The sequence below is a fragment of the Copidosoma floridanum genome, unplaced genomic scaffold, assembly GCF_036245765.1.
Source record: "Copidosoma floridanum isolate Cflo_tuat_1 unplaced genomic scaffold, Cflo_Japanese_pri ptg000004l, whole genome shotgun sequence".
Lineage (NCBI taxonomy): Eukaryota > Metazoa > Arthropoda > Insecta > Hymenoptera > Encyrtidae > Copidosoma > Copidosoma floridanum.
In genome coordinates, this window is record NW_028321881.1 from 14,286,653 (window position 1) to 14,308,566 (window position 21,914).

General features: G+C 28.9%; 1 protein-coding gene across 4 annotated transcripts in view; it reads right to left on the reverse strand.

Annotated features, from left to right (window-relative positions):
• Unc-76 (fasciculation and elongation protein Unc-76) overlaps nt 1–21,914 on the reverse strand; it is a 495,633-nt gene that overhangs the window by 197,011 nt on the left and 276,708 nt on the right. For all 4 annotated transcript variants that reach the window (XM_089597745.1, XM_089597731.1, XM_089597722.1 and 1 more), the window contains one exon: nt 16,323–16,585. In XM_089597745.1, the coding sequence (XP_089453871.1) occupies nt 16,323–16,585 (263 nt within the window). The remainder of the gene's footprint in view (nt 1–16,322; nt 16,586–21,914) is intronic.

The window sequence follows — 21,914 nt, forward strand, 5'->3', positions numbered from 1 at the left end:
ACATGGCAAAGGTGCTTGTAATGGCATTGGAGCAAACTTAAAACGAGGCGTGAGAAGAGCAGGTTTGCAATTGACGTCAAAAAAGCACATTACCTCTGCTGATGCTTTATACGATTGGGCAATAAGTCACTGCAAAGAAACTGAAATTTTTTTTAGTGCAAAATCAGATAATGAAGCAACTTCATTATTTTTAAAAAGTAGGTTTGAAAAATGCAAAGCTATCCGAGGGACATTAAATTATCACGCAATCATTCTCATTGATAACAAATATTTTATGCCTAAAAATACATCTTTAGCCACAAAATACCAAAATTTTTCTAAAGTGATGAAAGAAAATCGTAAAGCGACGAGTATTGAGAAGAAAAAATGTATATTACCGAAGAAAAAACTAAGTGACTATTGTAAACATTATGTGAGCAATATAATTTAAAAAAAGAATTACTAATGATCTTTTAATAATACTGTATTTAATCTACCTATTGCAGTATTTTCTTAATTTTCTTTTGACCCAAATTTTTAGTTAATTATTAAAAATATAGCTTTATGGGGTATTAACATCCTTTGAAGATTTTGCAAAATTATCAATTTGATCTCACTCAAACTAAGCTGTTAGATACGTTTGCCATTACTTTATTATTTTTTTCGAAAATTAATTTTGTTCATTCTCGAGGTGCAAAGCAAGATTTGCAACCTTGCCACTCCTACCACAAATTGCATAGTCTTATAATCTCCATGCTGCATCTATGTGACTCAAATATCTACCATCAACATAGTTTTTTATTGCATTTAGAATTTTATTATCAAAATTACATAATTTTAAATTTAATGGAAGCTCTATCACTACTTTTCTGAATGTAATCGTATATGTATTTTATGATTTGAATAGATGAACAATATTCAACGTTTATGTGGCATCTATATTGTAATAACAACATTTTATTATACGGTACAATCATTGTCAACTGTGACTGTATGTTTATTTTAGCGTTAAAAACGTGGTTATGTAAAATATTGTTTTCATTGCTATATTCGGAGTTACATCAGAAAATGACTTAGAAAAATGTTTGATACATTTGTGATTGGATGTATTTAAACATAAGCTTTTTTTAACAATCGAGCAAGTACTATTGCAATTTTGTATGTAGTTGCTAATGGTTCGTGTTGATAAACTAAAAGACTCGCATGATTTACCTTCCGATACTAAAATTTGATTAATCTGTAGAAGAGCACAAATATTTTGTATATACATTTAATATATTATCTTCTTTAATGTTTGCTACAATCAAAAACTAAAAAAAAAAATTCTCTCAACTGGTATGGAAACATAATTGTTATTGCTTCTTTAAAAATATTATCAATTTCAAAATCATGTTTAATTAATCTTATTGCAGTTTCAGTGTCCCTGAAATTTTTATATGTTTTTCCGTTATGTTTTTCAACGTCTTGGAACGATGTAGCACCATGTAATTTGTTTCAAATAAGTTTTTATAAAAAGTGTTCATAATATTTTGGAGATACTATGTTGAATCTGCCTATAACCATATTTTTCATTATAATTTTCCATTTCTTCCAAATTTTAAGTTTATTGTCAAAAATGTAATGTTGACATATTTTAGTGATTTTGCAAAATCATTTAGTTTATTTAATTCAAACCAGGCTGTAAGAGGTGTTTGATAATTGTTTATTACGCTTTTTATATTATTTTCTTCGAATATGAGTTTTTGTTTATTTTGAAGATGAACAGCTAGATTTACATCTGTATGACTTCTACCACAAATTGGATATTCTTGAAGTCTTTAAGCTGCATTCATTGAACTTACATATCTAGCATCTACGTAACTACTAATTTCATATAATATTTCTTGATTCAGTTCCTTTGATTTTTCTATTTTAATGTATGCTCAGTCACTACCTTTATGTATCTAGTTATAAATATATTTTATACTTTGTACTGATGCACAATATTCAACGTTTAAATGACATTTATACTTCACTAACAAAAATTAATTGTACAGAACAACCATTGAATTATCAAGATAAGTCTTATCTTTATTCAGACTTTTGTAAATATGTTTTCCGAATTCCTTACTTCTTCTTATACATTGTCAATCACCGTTATTTTTAAAAGTAGTTTTGTTTCTCAAACTTCTTGGAAAATTTTTTGTACATTTTTTGTAAGAATTATTAAAACATAGACTTTGATGCGAATGAGGGCCATTAAGCATGTGTTTAATCACTAATTTTGTGAATGCTATATTACTAGAAGGAAATTCAGCCAAAATAAATTTATCAATTTGATTAGATGTTATGATTTTTTCATCACGACGTCATCTTATTAATAAGTGTGCATGTGGTAAACCACGTTTCTGAAATTCAATAGTGTAAATGTATGCTAATACTTTTCTGAAAAGTTTTTTTTTTTAATAATGTCATCTAAAATTGATTGTAATTTTGTGTGGAATAACCGAACTGCGATATTAAGGATGTCATTTGGTGTCTTATTTTTTGTAAATTTAGACAATACAAGCTTTAATTCTTTTCATATAGGACTACGTATCACTGTTGTAAATAAGTCTAGTCTACCGCACTTTCTCATAATAGCCATTGCATCTTGATAATGTTTTTGCACGTATCTCAGACTTTCTACATACGTACAAGGTAGAACATAAAGTTTCCCTATTTTTTCCGCCATTTCGAAATTTTTAGATAAACTTAATGCACCGTTAGCTATCGCATCTAATAATCCTTCGTAACACTTTATTCTCAAATTTTTGCAAAACTTTTGATTTTAATTCTTGTTTTATACGTGCTTATTTTTGACATCAAATAAAATAATTTCTATGGTTCGTAACATTTCTATGATGATTATTACATACGTTGAAATCACAATAATTATTTTATTCATTGATTATATTTTCGATTACTATAGAACGAGCTGTTCTACGTATTTTCAAAATTGAGGAGTTGGCACGCGGGGAGCCCCAGATATATATATCTCCATATATTATATAGTTGTATTCACGAAAGTGAGTCTCAGCCCCCCCGCAACCCACAGCACCCCCACGCTTCCCCTCTACCTCCCCCTCCCACCACAAAAAAATACTTATTTATAGAGTGTTTTACCATCATAAATGTTAAAAAATATACGTAATTTAGTACCCAAGCCATATCTTGATTTTAGGGTTTTTTAAGTCACGGATCATAGGTCTCCCTCTGTCTATTCGCACCCCCTTACTCACTATATGTCTCTGAAGTACCATTATTTGTTTAACTTAATTGAACTTTGACACTTCAAATCTCTTTCTGGTCCATGTTTACTTTACCCAAATATAAAATTCTTGATTACTTGAGGATTTTATTAACAAAGAGACAGAATTCAGGAAGAAGTAAAATAAAATAGACAAACACAATTAAGCTTTTGAAACAATAACTCATTCTTATAGCTTAATATTGTGACATTTCATGTGTCGTTTTAACCAATCTGTTCTTTTAAAACCCTTTCCACTTTTTTCACATATTTGTTTTTCATGGTTTTTATGAATTATCATACGTCTGTTTAAATGTGACGATCTTTAAAGTTACATATTTTTGAATTACTAAAAAATTTCTTGCTAAACAATGTTTTTAATTTCTGATTTTTTCTCGGATTCAATTTGAATAAAAATTCTTTTTTGGATTCTTACATCTTAATAAAGCAACGTATAATTGTCCGTAAGAGAATGAAGGTTTTTTAATATACAATTCTAAGGAATCCAAACTCTGTTTTTCTGATTTGTTGATAAACATAAAACATGCGAATACAAAGGGAAACTGTTTTCTATAGAAGACAAAAGGTAATGATAATAAGGTGCCAGTGTTCAATGTTATTCAAGGAATATAAACTTTGCTTTCTTTTTTTTCTCCCGTTATTCTTTCTGCTTCTATATTATACTTTATTTTGTTATTTTTAATCTTTTGCCATTACAGAGACCGTCTGATCTACTTAAATTTCTTAATAACATTACTATAGCATTTATTTTTAATTTTAATTCATGTGGTGGAAGACCTTCTCTGATATTATTTAAAAATTCTATTGGAAAATTAATATTTACGTTATTACATGTTTTATCAACTCCTTTGTGAGTCACGTATTCTGCTGTTGTGAACCAATTATCAGCCTGCATCAGCCTCACTAGTATATTTACAAATCTTTCTTCGTTGTATAGTTGTTTTGAGGGGATTTAGCCTCTATCCCCTACCCATCTCCCTCAAATTACCTTGTTAATCATTTGTTTTCATGCTGTTTTAATAATTTATTACATCCTCCTCCAACCCCCATGCACCTCCCGCCCATCCTTCGCCATCCACCAGCTTTTTTAGCAGTTAAAATACCTCTTGGGAGTTAAAGGGTATGATTGCACTTTGTTAGGTTGTTGATTTAATTGCGCCATTCAATTCCAGCGTAGTACACGATACATTTCTAAGAAGACTTGACATTGTATGACAGTAAAATTTTTTAGAATAATATCCTGTAGAAATAAAGAAAAATTAATAAATTTATTTCGAAAAATTTATATACTATGAATTTACAAACTGTGTTTTTTTAAATAACATTTTAGATTTTCTTACCTTGAAAATTCTTTTCCACATTTTGTACAAATTAAATTAATTCCACATTTAATGTGCATTTTCATATGTCTATATAAATGTTTTGATCTTTTGAATTTTTTATTACAATGCATGCATGCATCTGAATGTTTTTTTTAAATTATGTTCCTTTTGATACCTAGCAAAATTTTGTTTCAAAGTAAATACAATTTTACAATAATCACAAATGTATAACAATTTTTAATGTGTCTCAGGATTCAAAAATTTATTCTTGCAAACATTGCAGATGAGAATTTTGTACTTCAAATTGATTTTTAGTTTCAATTTAAATGAAAATAATACTTGGATTTTTACATCTCAAAAGGGCAACATGTAACTGTCCATGGTAAAATAAAGGTTTTCTAAAATATAATCCCACAGAACCGAAACTTTGACCTTGAGATTTGTTAATAGTCATCGAAAAAGCTTATACAAAGGGAAATTGTTTTCTATATAAAATAAAATAAAGTGATGATGAACTACTTATACCTAATGTTTTTTCGGTATAAAAACTTTACATCCTTTTTTGTCACTTGTATTTATTCCTGCTTCTGTAATGTAATGTTTAAATAATTTTTAATTTTAAACTTTGTACCATTACAAAGGCCATCCGAAATACTTAAGTTTCGTACTAACATCACTATAGCATTAATTTTAAAATTTAATTTGTGTGGTGGAAGTCCTTCTTGGATGTTATTAAATAATTCTATTGGAAAGTTTATGTAAATATTACCGTCTGTTTCATCAACTCCATTATGAGTACCATGATCTATGCTATAATAAGTCATTGTTTCTCCTTTTAAGTTTCCTAAAATTTTGTTGTTAAAAAAATAAGTGTTTTCATTACGGGACGTTAATATTACATTATTAATTGAAGAACTATTACTATTACTAATTATTTTCGAATACACATTGTTTGTTTTCCATTGTTTAGGTATCCTTAAACAATCAATTTTTCCATTACCAATATCCAGTGAAAACGACGAAAATTTTTGTCTATTGATCTAGATTCGTTTTTAAATGTAAGATGTAAAATAATTGCCAAATTTTTGAGTATTTAATAGTCTCTTTTATCATGTTTATTTTATTACCATATTTAACTACAGGTAGAATTTGATGAAAATCACTTCCTGAAATGATTTATTTGTCTCCAAACGGTGTGTTTGTATAACACAAATTTCGTAGAGTTTTGTCAAATATTTCTTAAGCTTTTTTAGCTATCATAGAAGATTCATTTCAAATTATGACATCAACTGCGCGTAATTCTTTTTATCGGATTCTTATTCTAAATAAGTACTTTCCATTAAATTTGAATCTAATGGTAATCTTAAAAGTTCTGTGGCTTATTATTCCTTCTGGTAATAAAATCGAGGCTATACCTGTCTAAGCCATGGATACATTTTTTTTTTTATGAGAATAAAATAATATATTAACGTTTTATTTAAAATAGTCTTACCAGAACCACAAAGAACGTCAATGAAAAAAAATTTTGTTTCAAATATTTAAATGTAAAATGGTAACATCACATTGCTAGCTTCTTCGAAAATATTGTCGATTTGTAAATCATTTTCTACTCATCCCATAGTAATAGCTGTTTCTTTAAATGTATCACAAAGAATATTATCAAAAGTTTTCAAATCAAAAATGATGTTTTACCTCTAACTTTGTTTAGTATTAATTTTAAGTAAAACCTCTCTTGGTATATTAGAGAAACAACATTTATTCGACCTATAGTCATATTTTTTTGTAAATTTTTCGTCTTTTCCATTTTTTCGTTTTATCGTCGAATATGTAATACTCTGGAATAATAACGTACTTAATAGATTTTAGAAAATTATCTATTTTGTTTAAATCGAACAATGATGTCAAAGGAGTTTTCCAATTATAAATAGAGTCCTCTACCTTATTTTTTTCAAAAATTATTTTTTGTTTTTTTTCTAAATGAACTGGCAAATAGAATACTAGATGACTAATACCACAAAGAGAAAATTCTTCAAGTCTCCATGCTGCTTTCATAGTACTTAAGTAACGTCCATCAACGTATTGACTAATTTTATCTTTTATTTCAGGATTTTCATATTTCTTTTCTTTTTCTGATTTGCAAAAAGCCCTGTCACTACCTTTATAAATAAAATCAAAAATGTATTTAATGCTTTGAATAGAAGCACAACATTCTACATTTATGTGAAAATTATATTTATTTAATAAGTATTTATCATAAGAAACAACCATTGGATTATTAACAAGAACTTTTGTGTTACTGTTTTTTATTTAATAAGTATGATTATCACATGTATCATCTTTTCTTTCATACATAGGAGAACCATCCTTTTTGAAGAATCGTGTGACTTTCAATGTATAAATATTGTAATTCTTATTTTAAATTAATTTTTGTAATCTCACTTACAAAAAAATTGTTGTCGTTCTAATTTTTAATATTGATTGAAAAATATTCTGATTTTCATTCTGATACACACATGTACATTCTGCTAAAACAAAAAAGTCTTTATAATAAAATGTCCATCTCCGAATACTTAAACTTTAAGTCTATGTTGTATTGACCATATAATAAAATATAGTTATACGAAACTATGTGTTGTATGTATATTTAAAATTGATTAAAAGATTAGCAACATTATCAAAAAAAGTAGTACAAACTAAGAAAAAGAATTTTACATAGATGAAGAGATAACTTGTTAGTTGTACTCGATTATATAACAAGTCCATCGTTTTGTAGAATAAGTTAATATAATGCTTGGGGGGTTAACGCAGAGCGCGCAGGGGGCAGAGCCCTACTGGTATATATATATATATAAATCTTCCTATATTATATAGTCGTAAGAGTTAAAGCGAGGTTTTGCTCCCCTCGCTCTCCCCGCTGCCCCTCAGCGCCCCTCAAAAAAAGGTAGTTATTCTATCATTTTCTTGCATTTTTCAAGTACTCCTACTTTTTTGCTAGCTACTCCCGCTCCCCCCCATCGTCCCTTGCGACTCCCCCGAGCTCCCCCCAGCTTCCCCAATAAAATGTAAATATATTCGTGAAGCCTTATATATTGACTGTTACAAAAGGTCTAATTTTCACATATAATTTTATTTGATCATAACAAAAAATTTTAATACAATTATCTTACTCACGATGTTTATTTTAATTACATACTCTAAAATGTCTTTTTAAGTGCTCTGCGCTTACATAACCTTTTCCACAATTATAAAAAATATTTTTTTGAACGTTTTTTTCATGACTTTTCAAATGTCTCTGTAAGTGATAATTTCTTTTGAAACTTTTTTCGCTTTTAATACACATAAAATTTTTTTCAATGTTTTGGCATTCCCTTGTGTGACGCAAATAGTTTTTCTTGTGTAATATTACAATGCTACACAGATCACATACAGAAAATTTTTTTTTGTAAATTTTTTCGTGCGATGATAGACACTCTTGATTTGAAAATTTTGAGTTACATTTGACACACTGATACAATTTTGCATCTATGATGGTGCCTCAGAAAACATATTACAAAAAACAGATTGTTTATAATTACATAAATCTGGGTACTAGACAGTACTAAAAATTAGCTTTTTTGATCAAAGAGTTAATTTGCAAGGAAATATAAAAATACTAATGAAGTAGAGAATAGTTTTTTTGTTACTCTAAAATTTCTTTAATTTCAAATTTGTTTTCCTATTCAATTTGAATAAAAATTTTTTTTGGGTTTCTACATCTAGACAATGCAACATTTAATTGCCCATGAAAAAATGATGGTTTTCTAAGGTATACTCCTGAGGCATCAAAACTTTGACCTTCAGATTTATTGATAGTCATAGAAAAAGCTAAAGTAAATAGAAATTGTTTTCTGTACAATATAAATGGTAGCGAAGGAGAATTGTTTGTTTGTAGTGTTATTCTTGGAATAAAAACTTTATTTCTTTTTTTTCACCTGTAAATATTTTAGCTTCGATGTTGTATTTAAATAATTTTGTAATTCGTAATCTTGTACCATTGCAAAGTCCTTCAAATAAGTTTGAGTTTCGTATCAACATAACAATAGCGTTAATTTTCAAATTTAATTTATATGGAGAAAGACCTTCTTTAATGCTATTTAAATGTTCTATAGGGAAATTATTGTAAATATAATCATCTGATTTATCTCCTCCTTTGTGAGTCGCTTTATCAATACCATAGTACGTTACTGATGTTCCTACCATACTATTTGAAATTTTTTTTTTTGGAAAAATGAGTGTATTCATAGTGAGATGTTAATATAGCTTTACTTATAAAAGAATCATCATCATTATTAGAAATTTTAAAACATCCATCATTCGTTTGCCATGTCTGATGAATTATAAGTTTTAACTAAGCCTTCTCCTTTATCATGTATCAATGAAGAAAATTTTTCATTAATTAAACGTAAATTATTTTCTAAATAAAAAATATTAAATAAAGGCCAAAAATTTGAAAAATTTATGGTTTCATAAACAATAGTAATTTTGCTTCCGTTTTTTACTACTGGGAAAATTTGACGAAAGTCTCTATCTAAAAATATTATTTGATTTCCAAAAGGTTTATTACTACTAGATAAATCTTCTAAAGTCCTATCAACGATTTCTAACGCTTTTTTTGGAATCATAGAAGCTTTATCCCAAATAATTACTTCTACATTACGTAATTTCTGTTTGTCTGGCTCAAACTGGAAGAATGCACTTTCTATAGTGCTTAAGTCCAAAGGAAGTCTGAAAGTTCTGTGAGTGGTCATTTCCTTTAAGAGAAGAATAGAAGCAATACCTGTCCAAGCCGTTGTAAGAATTTTTATTCCAATTGATATGAAATAATAAATAAATGTTTTGTATAGAAAAGTTTTTCTAGATTTACCAGGCCCATCGATGGAATAAATTTTTTTTTTGAATTTTATTATATCTTGAAAAATTCTACGTTGATCATGACTGAATTGTAAAAACATTTCATGGAATTTATGTTTACAAAATATTCTTTCATCATTGTCAGTATCAATATTTTATTTTATCGTTTCTGTTGGTTCTGGTAGAATGAAATCTTGACAAGACATATTTTCAGAATTTAAAACTTCGTTTAAATGTAAAAGAGCTTCATTTTAATCATCTTTACAATATTCAATGAAAATTTTTTTGTATTTGTTTCAAATAATATTACCAAAAAAATTTTTAGACATAATAAACCATGTGAAAAATTTTCATAGTTGAAAAGGCAGCATAACGTTTCATGCTTTATCAAAAATTATATCGTTTTGAACGATATTATGTCGCTCCCTGCGTGCACTGCGCGCCAACCCCTTAACTTTTGAATATTTTATGAGAAATACATTTTTACAATTTTTGTGAGTTTATTCTTATTTATTCTTAACTTTTTTATTTTTTAAATTTAAAAAACTTATTTTAAATAAATCACATGGGGCTACATCGTTTGCAGACGTTAAAAAACATAATAAAATAACAAATACAAATTTTAGATATACTGCAATTGCAATGGGTTTAATATAACATAATTCTGAAATCGACAAAATTTTTGAAGTAGCCATAACAATTATGTTTCCATACCAGTTAAGACAATTTTTTGCTTGGTTTTTGATTTCAGAAAACACTTAAGGAGATAAAATACGGAAAAAATATAAAAAATATTTTACGGAAGACTTCGTTAATGATAATAATAATTGTGCTCTTCTACATATTAATCAAATTTTAGTATCGGAACGTAAATCATGTGAGTCTTTTAGTTTACCGACACCAACCAATAGCAACTATATAAATAATTGCAATGTTGAGGAAATATCTTTTCGTAAAAAATTGTTCGATTTATTGTACACAAATTTAAATAAAGATCAAAGAAAAATTTATAAAACTATTTGTGAACAAGATGAAAAGGTATATTTCATAGATGGTCCTGGTTGATCCGGAAAAACCTACTTATACAAGACACTCATTTATTATTTTATTTCTAGAGGTAAAAACATTTTGTCAATGGCTTGGACAGAAATTTCATCTGTATTACTACCAAAAGGTATGAGCAGTCATAGAACTTTTCGTTTACCTCTAGACTTAGATAAAATTGAAAGTGTATTTTTAGAATTTAAAACTGGAAAAAAAAAATTAAGGGAAGTTGATTTAATGATATGAGACGAGGCTTCTATGATTCCGAAAAAAGCTCTAGAAATCGTTGATAGAACGTTGAGAGACTTGTGTACTACAAAACTTTGCTTTGGTGATAAATTAATAGTATTAGAAGGAGATATACGAGAAATCCTTCTAGTTATAAGAAACGGTTATAGAACTATAATAATAGAAGAAACTATTAAATCATCATTTTTATGGAACTTCTTCAAAATTTTAAGATAACAAAATAATATCCGTTCTAGTAATAACGAATTTTCAAAATTATATTTAAGAATTGGAGAAGGGGACATAAAAACATTTAACATTCCTAAATCCTGGATAACAGATGATGTCTGTACCAAAATATTAGGTAATTACAGCAACTAATTTGACAATAACGTGATACTAACTTCACATAATGAATATACTTTTTTTTTAAACAATTAGATTTTAAGTAAATTACATGGGGAAACTAAAACTTATTACAGCATCGATACTGCAAATAATGGTGTTGATAAATCTGATGATAATATTTATATAAATTTTCCCGTAGAAATGTTAAACAACATTCGTAAAGGCTTGCCACCTTATAAACTTATATTAAAAATAGGTACAATAGTAATGTTAATAGGAAATTTGAGTATATTAGATGGATTATGTAACGGTACGCGATTGCGAATTACTAAATTACTGAAGTATAACGTAGAAGGCGAAATAGTAACGGGAGAAAAAATTGGTAATAAAGTTTTCATTCCAAGAATTACATTAAATACTGGAAATACTTCATTATTACCTTTTTCTTTATATAGAAAACAATTCCTATTAGTTGTAGCATTTGCTATGACTATAAATAAGTCTTCAGGTCAAACTTTTGATAATGTGTGATTATACTTTAAAAAACCTTTATTTTCTCATGGTTAATTATACGTGGCTTTATCAAGATGCAAAAATAAAAATGGAATTTTTGTTCAAGTCGATAGAGAAAACAGTTTAGAGATTGAAAATATAGTTTGGAAAGAAATTTTCAAATATAATAATGTATTTAATATTCGTAACATGATTTAATTTTGATTTTTATAGGCATAGGTAAAAGTTATAAATTAATAGTACGTATCATAAATGTTAGTCGTGTTCATCTATTGTACCAATTTCAGCATTAATTTAAAACAGATTAGAAATGGACGTAAGTTTTCGTGGTTTAATTAGGCTTTATAAGATGACTTATAAAGTGATGCGAAACTTTTATTGTTTGTACTAATGATACTCTAAATTTAACTCAAGTTTATGTACGTAAAAATAGGAATTGTGTATTAAAGGACTATATAAGTGATGATGATATAATAATTATGCCATGAAAAAATTCGTGGGTGTCGGTGGGAGGGCCGTATGGGGTAGGTGGGGGATGTGGGATGTTTTGAGAAAAAATACTACAAAATGTTTCAATGTGATTTGGTAGGAATGTGGTAATAGACTTTAACACATTGACAGGGGTGGAAAAATGCAACGTTACAAAATGCTAACAAAAAAAGTCAGCCCACTAAAAACTTTATGCTTACAAAGAAACCAGGGGATCTAATAAATTGAAATATGATTAATTGTATTTAAGTTTAGCTGATTATAGTATTGTGCACTAATCTGTAACTATTTGATTAAATATTAAAACATACATTGTTATTATCCCATGAAGCCATACGTGGTTGAACCCCCTGGCTTGAATAAGGACTTATACTATACTTCTATAATATATATATAATATTTTGTGGGGGGTCAGTGGGGGGCCATGAAAAAATGCGTGGGGAGGCAGTGGGGGGCTGTGGGGGGTTTTGAGAAAAACTACGATATCTCAAAATAAGCAAGAAAATAACGGATTTTTACCTTATTTTGGTGGGGGTTGGGTGGGGGGCAGTGGGGGATACATGGGGTTGGTGGGGGGTTTGTGTGGAATGCCCCACTGAGTTAACTAAATAATATAGTAAGATATATATATATATATATATATATATATATATATATATATATATATATACATATATGGGTGTGTATCACAGAGAGAGAGAGAGAGAGAGAGATCCTTTTGATACTCACTCGCCTCTCCTCAATTCAGTTCAATTCAATTAATTTAAGTTAAAATTCAGACAAAAAATACTCATTTCGAAAATTTTAGTACCTCTCTTGGATTTCTTTACGACCCCTCTTCAGGCTAACCTCAACGCCTCCTTTCGAGGAGTTAAAAGTTTTTCGAGTTTTAATAACTTCTTCCCCCCAAAAAACTTATATTTTTTTCTAAGTTATCCTTAATTCCCTCAAACGACTTTAATTACTTTTACTCTTTTATTAGTTACCTGCTAAAACTTATTGCTTTTTCGTATAATTTATAGAATAATATATTTTTATTACAATGTGATATTGCACCAGTTATACTTAAATTAAAGTTTTTTTGTTTTCTAAAATTTTTTTTTAATATTATTAATAGTCTTTTTATCAAATTTAATACTTAAACTTTATCGAAAAAAAATTTGAAACGTTATTTTCAATTAATATGTTGATATACTGCATAAGTACAATCTCGCATTTAACTGCTTATAATTAAAAAAATAACAATTTTATTTTAGCCCTTAACTGAAGACTTCGTAATATTCACTGTAAGTACTAATATGATTGGATAAGATATATCAAAACATAAGTGCACCTCCTCGGGGGCGTCGACTGGCGTGTCCAAGAATATCTAAGCTTAGTAGTTGGGCAACACAAGGGAAACTGCAGGTTGACATAAGTGTGCTCCTGCAGGGACGTCGAGTGGCATTTCCAGGAGATAAGTAGCTAAACAAGACAAGGATGCACTGCGTCTCTTGTTATTAATTTTGTATTGAAATATTTTTAACCCAACTACCCAGTAACAGCTCGTTATGCACAATCAAAAAATGATGATCTGTATACCACAAAGATATTGATTGTATGGTTCGCACATCTACAAGAACAAAAATTGTTAAATAATAAGCGCTACATTGCTACAAAATACAATTTGTAAATATGCTTACTACAATAGCAGCTGATGATTAAATTTTATATTTTATATTATAAGCAAATGCGGAAAATTTGACTTATCAGTTACGCATAACAATACATTTAAAATCTATTTATTATTGAGCTACATACCTAATACGGTTAATAATATTTATACGTGTATTATTAATTATAATACTATTGTTACAATGTAGGATGTATACAATTAAAAAATAACTGACTAAGCAAGCTATTAACTTGCTGTATTTTGTGTTATTAAAAAAAAAGTTTAAAGGTTACTTGATTTAATAAAATTGACGTTAATTTTTCAGCCTGATGTTAACATTTAAGGTAGTAATTATAACATTTTACACCAATACACAAACCTACAGTAAAAATATATTTACTTCTATTTAAAAAATTGAAAAATGACAAATTTTAATTATATTACAGTTTATAACATTACTTAGGCACAAAGTACAATTAAAAAAAGCCGAAGATTCCTATATATTTGTATTCAAATTGCGTATATTGTTAATCTTACAAAGGACCCAAAGTGCAAATTGGCGTAATTGGACATATTAAATGACCGGTAAACTACTTTGTGTGATAACAGACGTACAACTTTTAAAATCTCGTGCTCACAATTTTCTGCAGTACAGATTTTTTTGATATTCATCATGATTTATTATTAGTATCCAGAACCTCCCTGATACGGTTGAAAAATACTGTGATCAGTTGAAAACTTTGAAGCAGTCTGTGAAACACTAGGATGTGTGGTTGATCTCTTCCGCCACTTTTGGCATGGACTCAGACACCAGAAGGCTATGGGAGAATAAGTTAGAGAAACTAAAAATCTATGGAAAACGCAGTTAAATTTACTGTGCTGTCGAGTTTTCTATGATAACGTAGTCGATTAGTAAGCATCCCGCACCGGACAAATTACAAGCAGTGACCTCACAGTTTTTAGACTTACAAATCACTTTCGTCGATGTATGGAGACTTGCACAAGAAACATTAACTATTCTAGCTGTCAGGGGCCTAACTACCTAATCCACTGCAGCTATTTTACTATGATTAATGTCCCTGCACGAATAAACTACATTGCTTGCTCTAATGTGCTTTAACTGCCTGAGATCTGGCGTAGTACCAAGACCACGCACAAGGTAATCCGAGCAAAGCAGCTACGTTCTGATACTGACTCTGACAACTAGCAGCTTACTATTAAAAATACTTAACAAAATTATGACTATCTATCCTATCAACAATCAAAACCCAGATGGAAGGTCCTAAAGGGCATCCCTTACTGACACTGTGTTTTTTATTCTATACAGTGGGACTTTGCAGTCCAGTGATCAAGGATGGAATTTAAAGGTTGTTTTCTTTCTTATTTTTTGAATTCGTCGTAGCCAACTTTATCTAGCTACAGCTTAAATGATGCTCTGCTTGCTAGCCCAAAGACTTATGCCGCTCTCCTCATCATCGTCCTACATTGAAGACGGCACAAAAATAGCCTTTTGCACTGATATACAAATGATGTTCCGTCAAATTCAGATAAACCACCGATATATTGATCTGCAACGGATTGTGTGGAGCACGGACGAATCCATCTCAAATTATTCTCCAACAGATTTTCTCGGCTTATCCAACCAACGATTAACTCATCACCAACCGTATCGTTTACATACAAGAGCTGCTCACGTTACACGTCTGGTGATATGTTTCAACAACATTTAATGAGGCAGACATCGCTTTCAAAGTAGTGATCTCTCTACGTTGGCACTAGATCGTGTATGGTGAGTAGATCCTTATCTGACTTGTCCTTCTAAATAGTTCGTTGACTTTATCAAGTGTATCCATACGGACAATGCTTGATATTAGGTAAATAAAATAATTTCATAAATTAATCTGGTAAAAACAATTTTAATACACGATTTAACTTACTAACTTGACTCAAGCTTGAGCAGAATTTATAAGGAAGCAGATTTATAAAAAATAAGCGTTAATAATTTTACCAATAAACTAGATTCAAGCATAAATTCATTGCCAATTTAATCAAGACACGCAAGTTGATAAATAAGAAAAATAATTTTTAGATTAAAAACATGTAATTTCAATCGAAACGAAATAAGCCTTAACTAATAATATGCTTGAGAAAAAAATCTTGAGTCTAAATAGCAGTGTAATTTAAGCAATTAGTTTCAAATTCAACCAAAAAGCAAGTACGTGCAATGGACTTACAGTTTTGGATTACTTTAAGTGAATGTACGCATACATTATTCTGTAGACTCGTTTTAGAGATTACTTTACAACTATAGCTGAGTTTGCGTTAATCAGCTGTCAATAAACATACACGATAATGACAAATAAAAACCAACTGAATAAAACATTTTTGGCTTTGTGACCAAATAAGTAAAATTTTTCCAAAATCTCATAGAAAGTTGAATAATACAGTATTTTTTCATAATATTAATCACATGTAAAAACATCTCACAAATATTACTTATATTTTACATGTATCAATAAACAAAATGATGATTAAAAAAATTAGATTAGTGATTATAAATACCTACTCTGTTCGTGTAAAGGTGACAAAAGAACTTCTTTACTTCTTTCAAGTGCTTCATCAATCTCAATAAAAGATGAAGTATCCAATATATCTTCAGATAACTGATTACCTTGAATAATATCATCTATTTCTTTTAAAACCTCATCAGCTGTTTTAACAGGATAATCTGTAACGTAATTATCGTGACGACTAGAGAGGATGAGGGTATGCAAATCTAAATCCGTAGCTACAGATTCATCTTCACTACTTAAATCTTCAATTTTATTTCTATAAATAATACAAAATATACGTCAAAGCTGAATTCTCATTAATCAAATAAAAAGCTTATAAGGTAACAAATAGAACAATCATGCATGTAAACTAATTCTGGCATATACCACATTCAATTTTTTTTTAAAATGTAATTTTCATTTATTTCAGTAACATCACTGATGGCATTTTTTTCTGCAATTCCCTTATATCTATAACATTTATACTACTTGTAATTCATTTAATAAAAATTAACGTAATTCTAAAAAGAAAGAAAAAGGCTGAGAAAAATCTGAAAGTGCTAATCTAACCAATGGCCAACGTCACTCAGTGGCCAATTTTACTTTTATACATAAAGTTGATTTTCTAGTACTCAGGCCCTTACGCACACAAAATGTCCAAATGATCGGTCACTTTTTTCTTTTATAGGCTCTCACTCTATTTTTAATTGGTTATACACGTTAATTTAAATGAAAAAGTAATTGTTTAGAATCTAAATAACTACCCGTTTTATCTACGTTTTTAAAGCTTATATAGAAAAAATCAGCCTAATGATCGACTATTAAAACATGACCCGTTACTGAGACATTGACCTTAACAATACAAGATTTTTTTCGAAAGTATGATAATATTTTTAAACCTAAATATTTAACAAAAAAAAAACAAATATTTGAAAAACTTAAAAAACATTATTGATAAGAATAAAAATTCATTTCATAATTTAGATAAAATTATCGAACGTGACTGAACTTTCGCAGTAGATTTAAAAAAATGTATTTCAAACCACACTTATTTTTAGTTTTTATTTTAAATTTGTAGTATAACTTTAATTTTAAGTTAGCAATAGTTTAAATTATGCATACTTTGAAGACTTCTAGCTGTATAATATAATCCTAGAAATTATATGTAGTGGCAGACAAAAAGTCATTTATCAGTTAGAGATATTTTTTTTTAGAAGTAATCAATAGATAAATAATACTTTCTTAATGATACATAACTGAAACTTTAGCCTCCAAGGCCCTTGGAGCTGTTAAGCTACGATCCTTTTGTCCTTAGAGTTGACTCAGACAATCGTTAATGTGACACGATACATCTGTAAACCTTCTCTCCGTTTTTTCCATGACATCGTTTTTGACAGAGTCTGTAGTAACAATGTCCTTTACTTGCCTTAACATTTGATGATTTAAAAAAAAAACTTCCCAATATTGTTAGAGTATCTTTTTACGACCATCGTTGTCAGCGATTAATTGACATGCAAGAGATGTCTTCTTTAGTTTGGGCACAACGGTAACAAATTTTGTATGCCAAGTCATCTTGCTTACGAATCACCTCGTCGAGTGTATGCACAACTTTCAGAAGATATTGATTGATACAGGAACTAAAAAGTATTTACTACGAATAATTACTGGAGCTTAGCAAAATTGAATTGTTGTTGCACCAGTAAATCGGCAAAATAATCACGTGGGGTGCAGTGCTGAAATTTTTGACTCCAATACGCGTAAATTATAAACAGTTTCGTTGTCTATCCATTAAACACACGTAAGGTGTAAAGAAAAATTAAGCAGGTATCAAGCAATCTCGAAAATTTGCGACTCATTATAATTGCTGACACCTTGAAAAAAAACAAAGAAGAATCTTGAGTCAGACCGCATGGCCGTACTCGACAAGTAAACAAAGCCTACATCCCGATCGTTAGAGGGCACATTCAAAATGGTATGCCACGTAGCGATAACAGCAATGCAGTACTTTGGACACACACAATAAATTTCTTGTAAACGCGGCGTAAGTATGATCATTAACGGTAAATTTCAAAAGAGTACGGCAAAACTATTATCAAAATTTCAGTACTTCAGCTTAGACTAATTTTATTCTATATCTGTTTTATCCAATGCCTAGATAACAATATCACTTTTTTTACTTATTTCATTGTAAATGTACATATTTTTTTTTTTTTTTTTTTTTTACAAAAACAAATACCTACTCTCGTAGTATATTTATTTTTAGGCTTTATTGTAAACGAGTACATATATAGCCTTGGTACATAAGGCACATTGTTACATTATATTTATTACAAATTATAAGTAAATGATTTACATGTTACATTGTTGGTTACATTTTCACATTTATACAGTTGTAGTTTCGTTGGTACGTTGATGATGTCACATAGACCACCTCGAGAACGAAAGATCTATGTGGTAGGCAATTTTCGATGCGAGAAGGTCGCCTATTCCTTCACGAGGAGCATTGAGTGGTGAAAAAGCTTATGTGAAAATTCACAGAGGTACTTGCTCGGGAGAGCCGCACTGGCCGGGAAACGAGCCCGCAGTATTGTTTAGCCTGTTCCATATTTTCGCTATTTTATACAAGTGAACAACCTTTAATATTTCATTTACATCTATATAACACCATTTAATTCTCCGCACATTTCATTTTCTTTGACAGTTACATACTCTTTTATTAAATGTTCTAAGCTTCTTTCCTTACAATTAAAAAATTCACATAATCTTTTATCTATTTCCAACCAAAATCTGTTTCGACCATCTAGATTACCGCATCTCGCTTTTGCCATATGACTTATACGAATACCTTTGAATTCGTTATTTAAGTACTCTGCCCTCCTTATTACCATAATATCTTTATACCTAGAGTTATACTGTGAGTTTTAAATATTGTCTTCCGTTACTTGATTGTCTATATCCCTCATACGCTCACCTATCCTATCCTCTGCTGGTATGTTTTGACTTCTCCACCCCACCAGTGTACAATCACTGTACCCTAAAATATTTAAAATCGACTTTTAAGTGAATAGACTTCAAACAAAAAAAGAGTCCTGCCACTCTGCCACACGTTTTTTAAAATACCTTTCATGAAGAAATAGTGTAACAACAAATTTTTGGACCTAATAAGAGGACAAATTTAGGCCAACTCAATCCGTGCGAGAATGAATGGGAATAAGTTTAAAACTATGTACGTATCGACGTATATGTATATACAATAAATATGCAAAAGTGTATTTTGAAAATATAAAAAATACAAACTTACAAGCATATACCGACATACTCTTATTCTTGCAACGGAGACATAGTTTACTAAATTACTACCCTCATGAAGTCCCAAAATTTCTACAACTCAACTTCAGAGTATAAAATATGTTTCAAAACGTTATACAAAGTGACGGCAAGTATACCTCGTCGTCGTCATCATCATGATCATCATTATCATTTTTATCATTATAATAATTATTATTGTTATTATTATTATCATTATCAATATTATTATTATTCTCATTATTTTTCTTATTAATATTATTATTATTATTATTATTATTATTATTATTATCATCATTATTGTTCTTATTATTATTATTATTATTATTATTATTATTATTATTATTATTATTATTATTGTTATTATCATAATCATTATAAATATCATTATAATTACGATTATCATTATCATTATCATTACACAGCTACTAATATACAAACATTTGAAATATTTTTATCATAATAATAATTAATAAAAATTACTGGTGTATAATCAGCAACTGAATATTTTATTTTAAATTGATTACTTTAATATAAATCCATACTTACAAACATCTTTTTATGTTATATAGGTGGATTTGGAGGCATTTCTAACAACCCCCACTAACTCTAATGTATCCTCTTAAGCCCCACAAATTTTTCTCTGATGTAATAACCCAATAAATATTAATCTAAGCTATTCACTATCCTCCCACAAATTTTTTCCCACCCTCCACCACCCTCCATACGATTTTTCTTGCTTTTAAATCTTTTTAAAAATTGACTAAAAGGTGACCCCTTACCGTATTTTTTTCAGAAAACATTTGTACATAATATTTTAATAGAATTTTTCTATTTAAATAAACTGTTTCAACATGTTAAAAATTGTTATGATTCAAAATGCAAAATTATTTTATATATGTTTCAACACTACCCATGAGGTGAATCAATCGACTTTACACGTAATAAAAATATACAAAAAAAACCATGATAATAAGTCTATAATTTTCATTAATTCATAGTAAGTCTTACAAAACAATCTTAAAAAAAATTTATGAATTACTATCAAGTTCTTCGAGCGTTAATTTTTTTTTCTTGTTAGTAATATTATGTACCAAGGTGCCATAATTTCTTATAGTTATAAAGTGATAGCAATAATAGAAAATTTCGCACTATGAATGTGCTTTTTTTTAAGAGTCATTATAAATAGCCTTTATAAACAACGAAAATTATTTTCTGACTATCATTTTTTCGATGTGTGTTACCTAATGAGTCATAAAAAAATAACTCTAGTACCTACAAGACAAAAATTTTAATATGTTCTGTTTACACGAATTGTTGTCTCCTTCTACTGGAATGAGTACTCGATTTTAATTTTTGCATTTAAAAAATGCAACATTTTTTTTTTTACCAGCTTACCGCAACAGCCTATTGGCTTATCCCCCAGAGCTACCCAGTTACCACCCATTCATTAATTCCTTAATTGAGATCGTAAAAATCTGCACTCACTGTGAATCATATCCACGATTCCTAGAATGGCGTTACATCAGCAACAAGCACGCGTAGCCCTGAACTAATGCTGCTCTTTTAGTAATGCTAACATTGGCCTTGAAAAAAATAATTCTTCAAGTAAAGACCAACATCATTGAAACTTTGACCTCGAATTCATTAGTACTTATAGCAAAACTTAAGTAATACTACATCAGTGTTATCTTCCATATGTTTATATTTTTCTTATACGAGTTTATGAGAAGATACACAAAATTAGTCTTCTGATTCTCCAATTTCGTTTGTATGTTAAAGAGCAAACTAATTTTCAAAAGTATTGAAATCTTCTGTGTTGAAATTCTTCATATTTATTTTACATTTTGTTACCTTGGATGTTTTCTAACATCTAAAACCAAGCAGAAAATCGTATTAGTTGATATGGACGCATGACAGTAATTGATGACTAAAACATATTATTAATCTGACAATCATGTTTAAGCCCACTGTAATGATAGTATCCTTACATGTAAAGTATTTAACTCCACTATATAATTAAGTTTTTTCAAACGATCTCAACCTTTGATATTCATTTAATTGAGTTTTGAAAAGAATGGTATATGATCTTTTTAAATACTATGATTATTCCATCAATTGCAGTATTTTTAATTTGATTTTTTTCTTCCAAGCTTTTAATTTATTTTCAAAAAACATAGTAAGCCTAAATGTTAACGAGATGAATCAGTGTATCAAAATTTTTAGTTTTATTTAATTGAAGCCAAACTATAGGTAGTTATGAATAATTGTTTATTATATTGTATTGTTTGTTAATAACA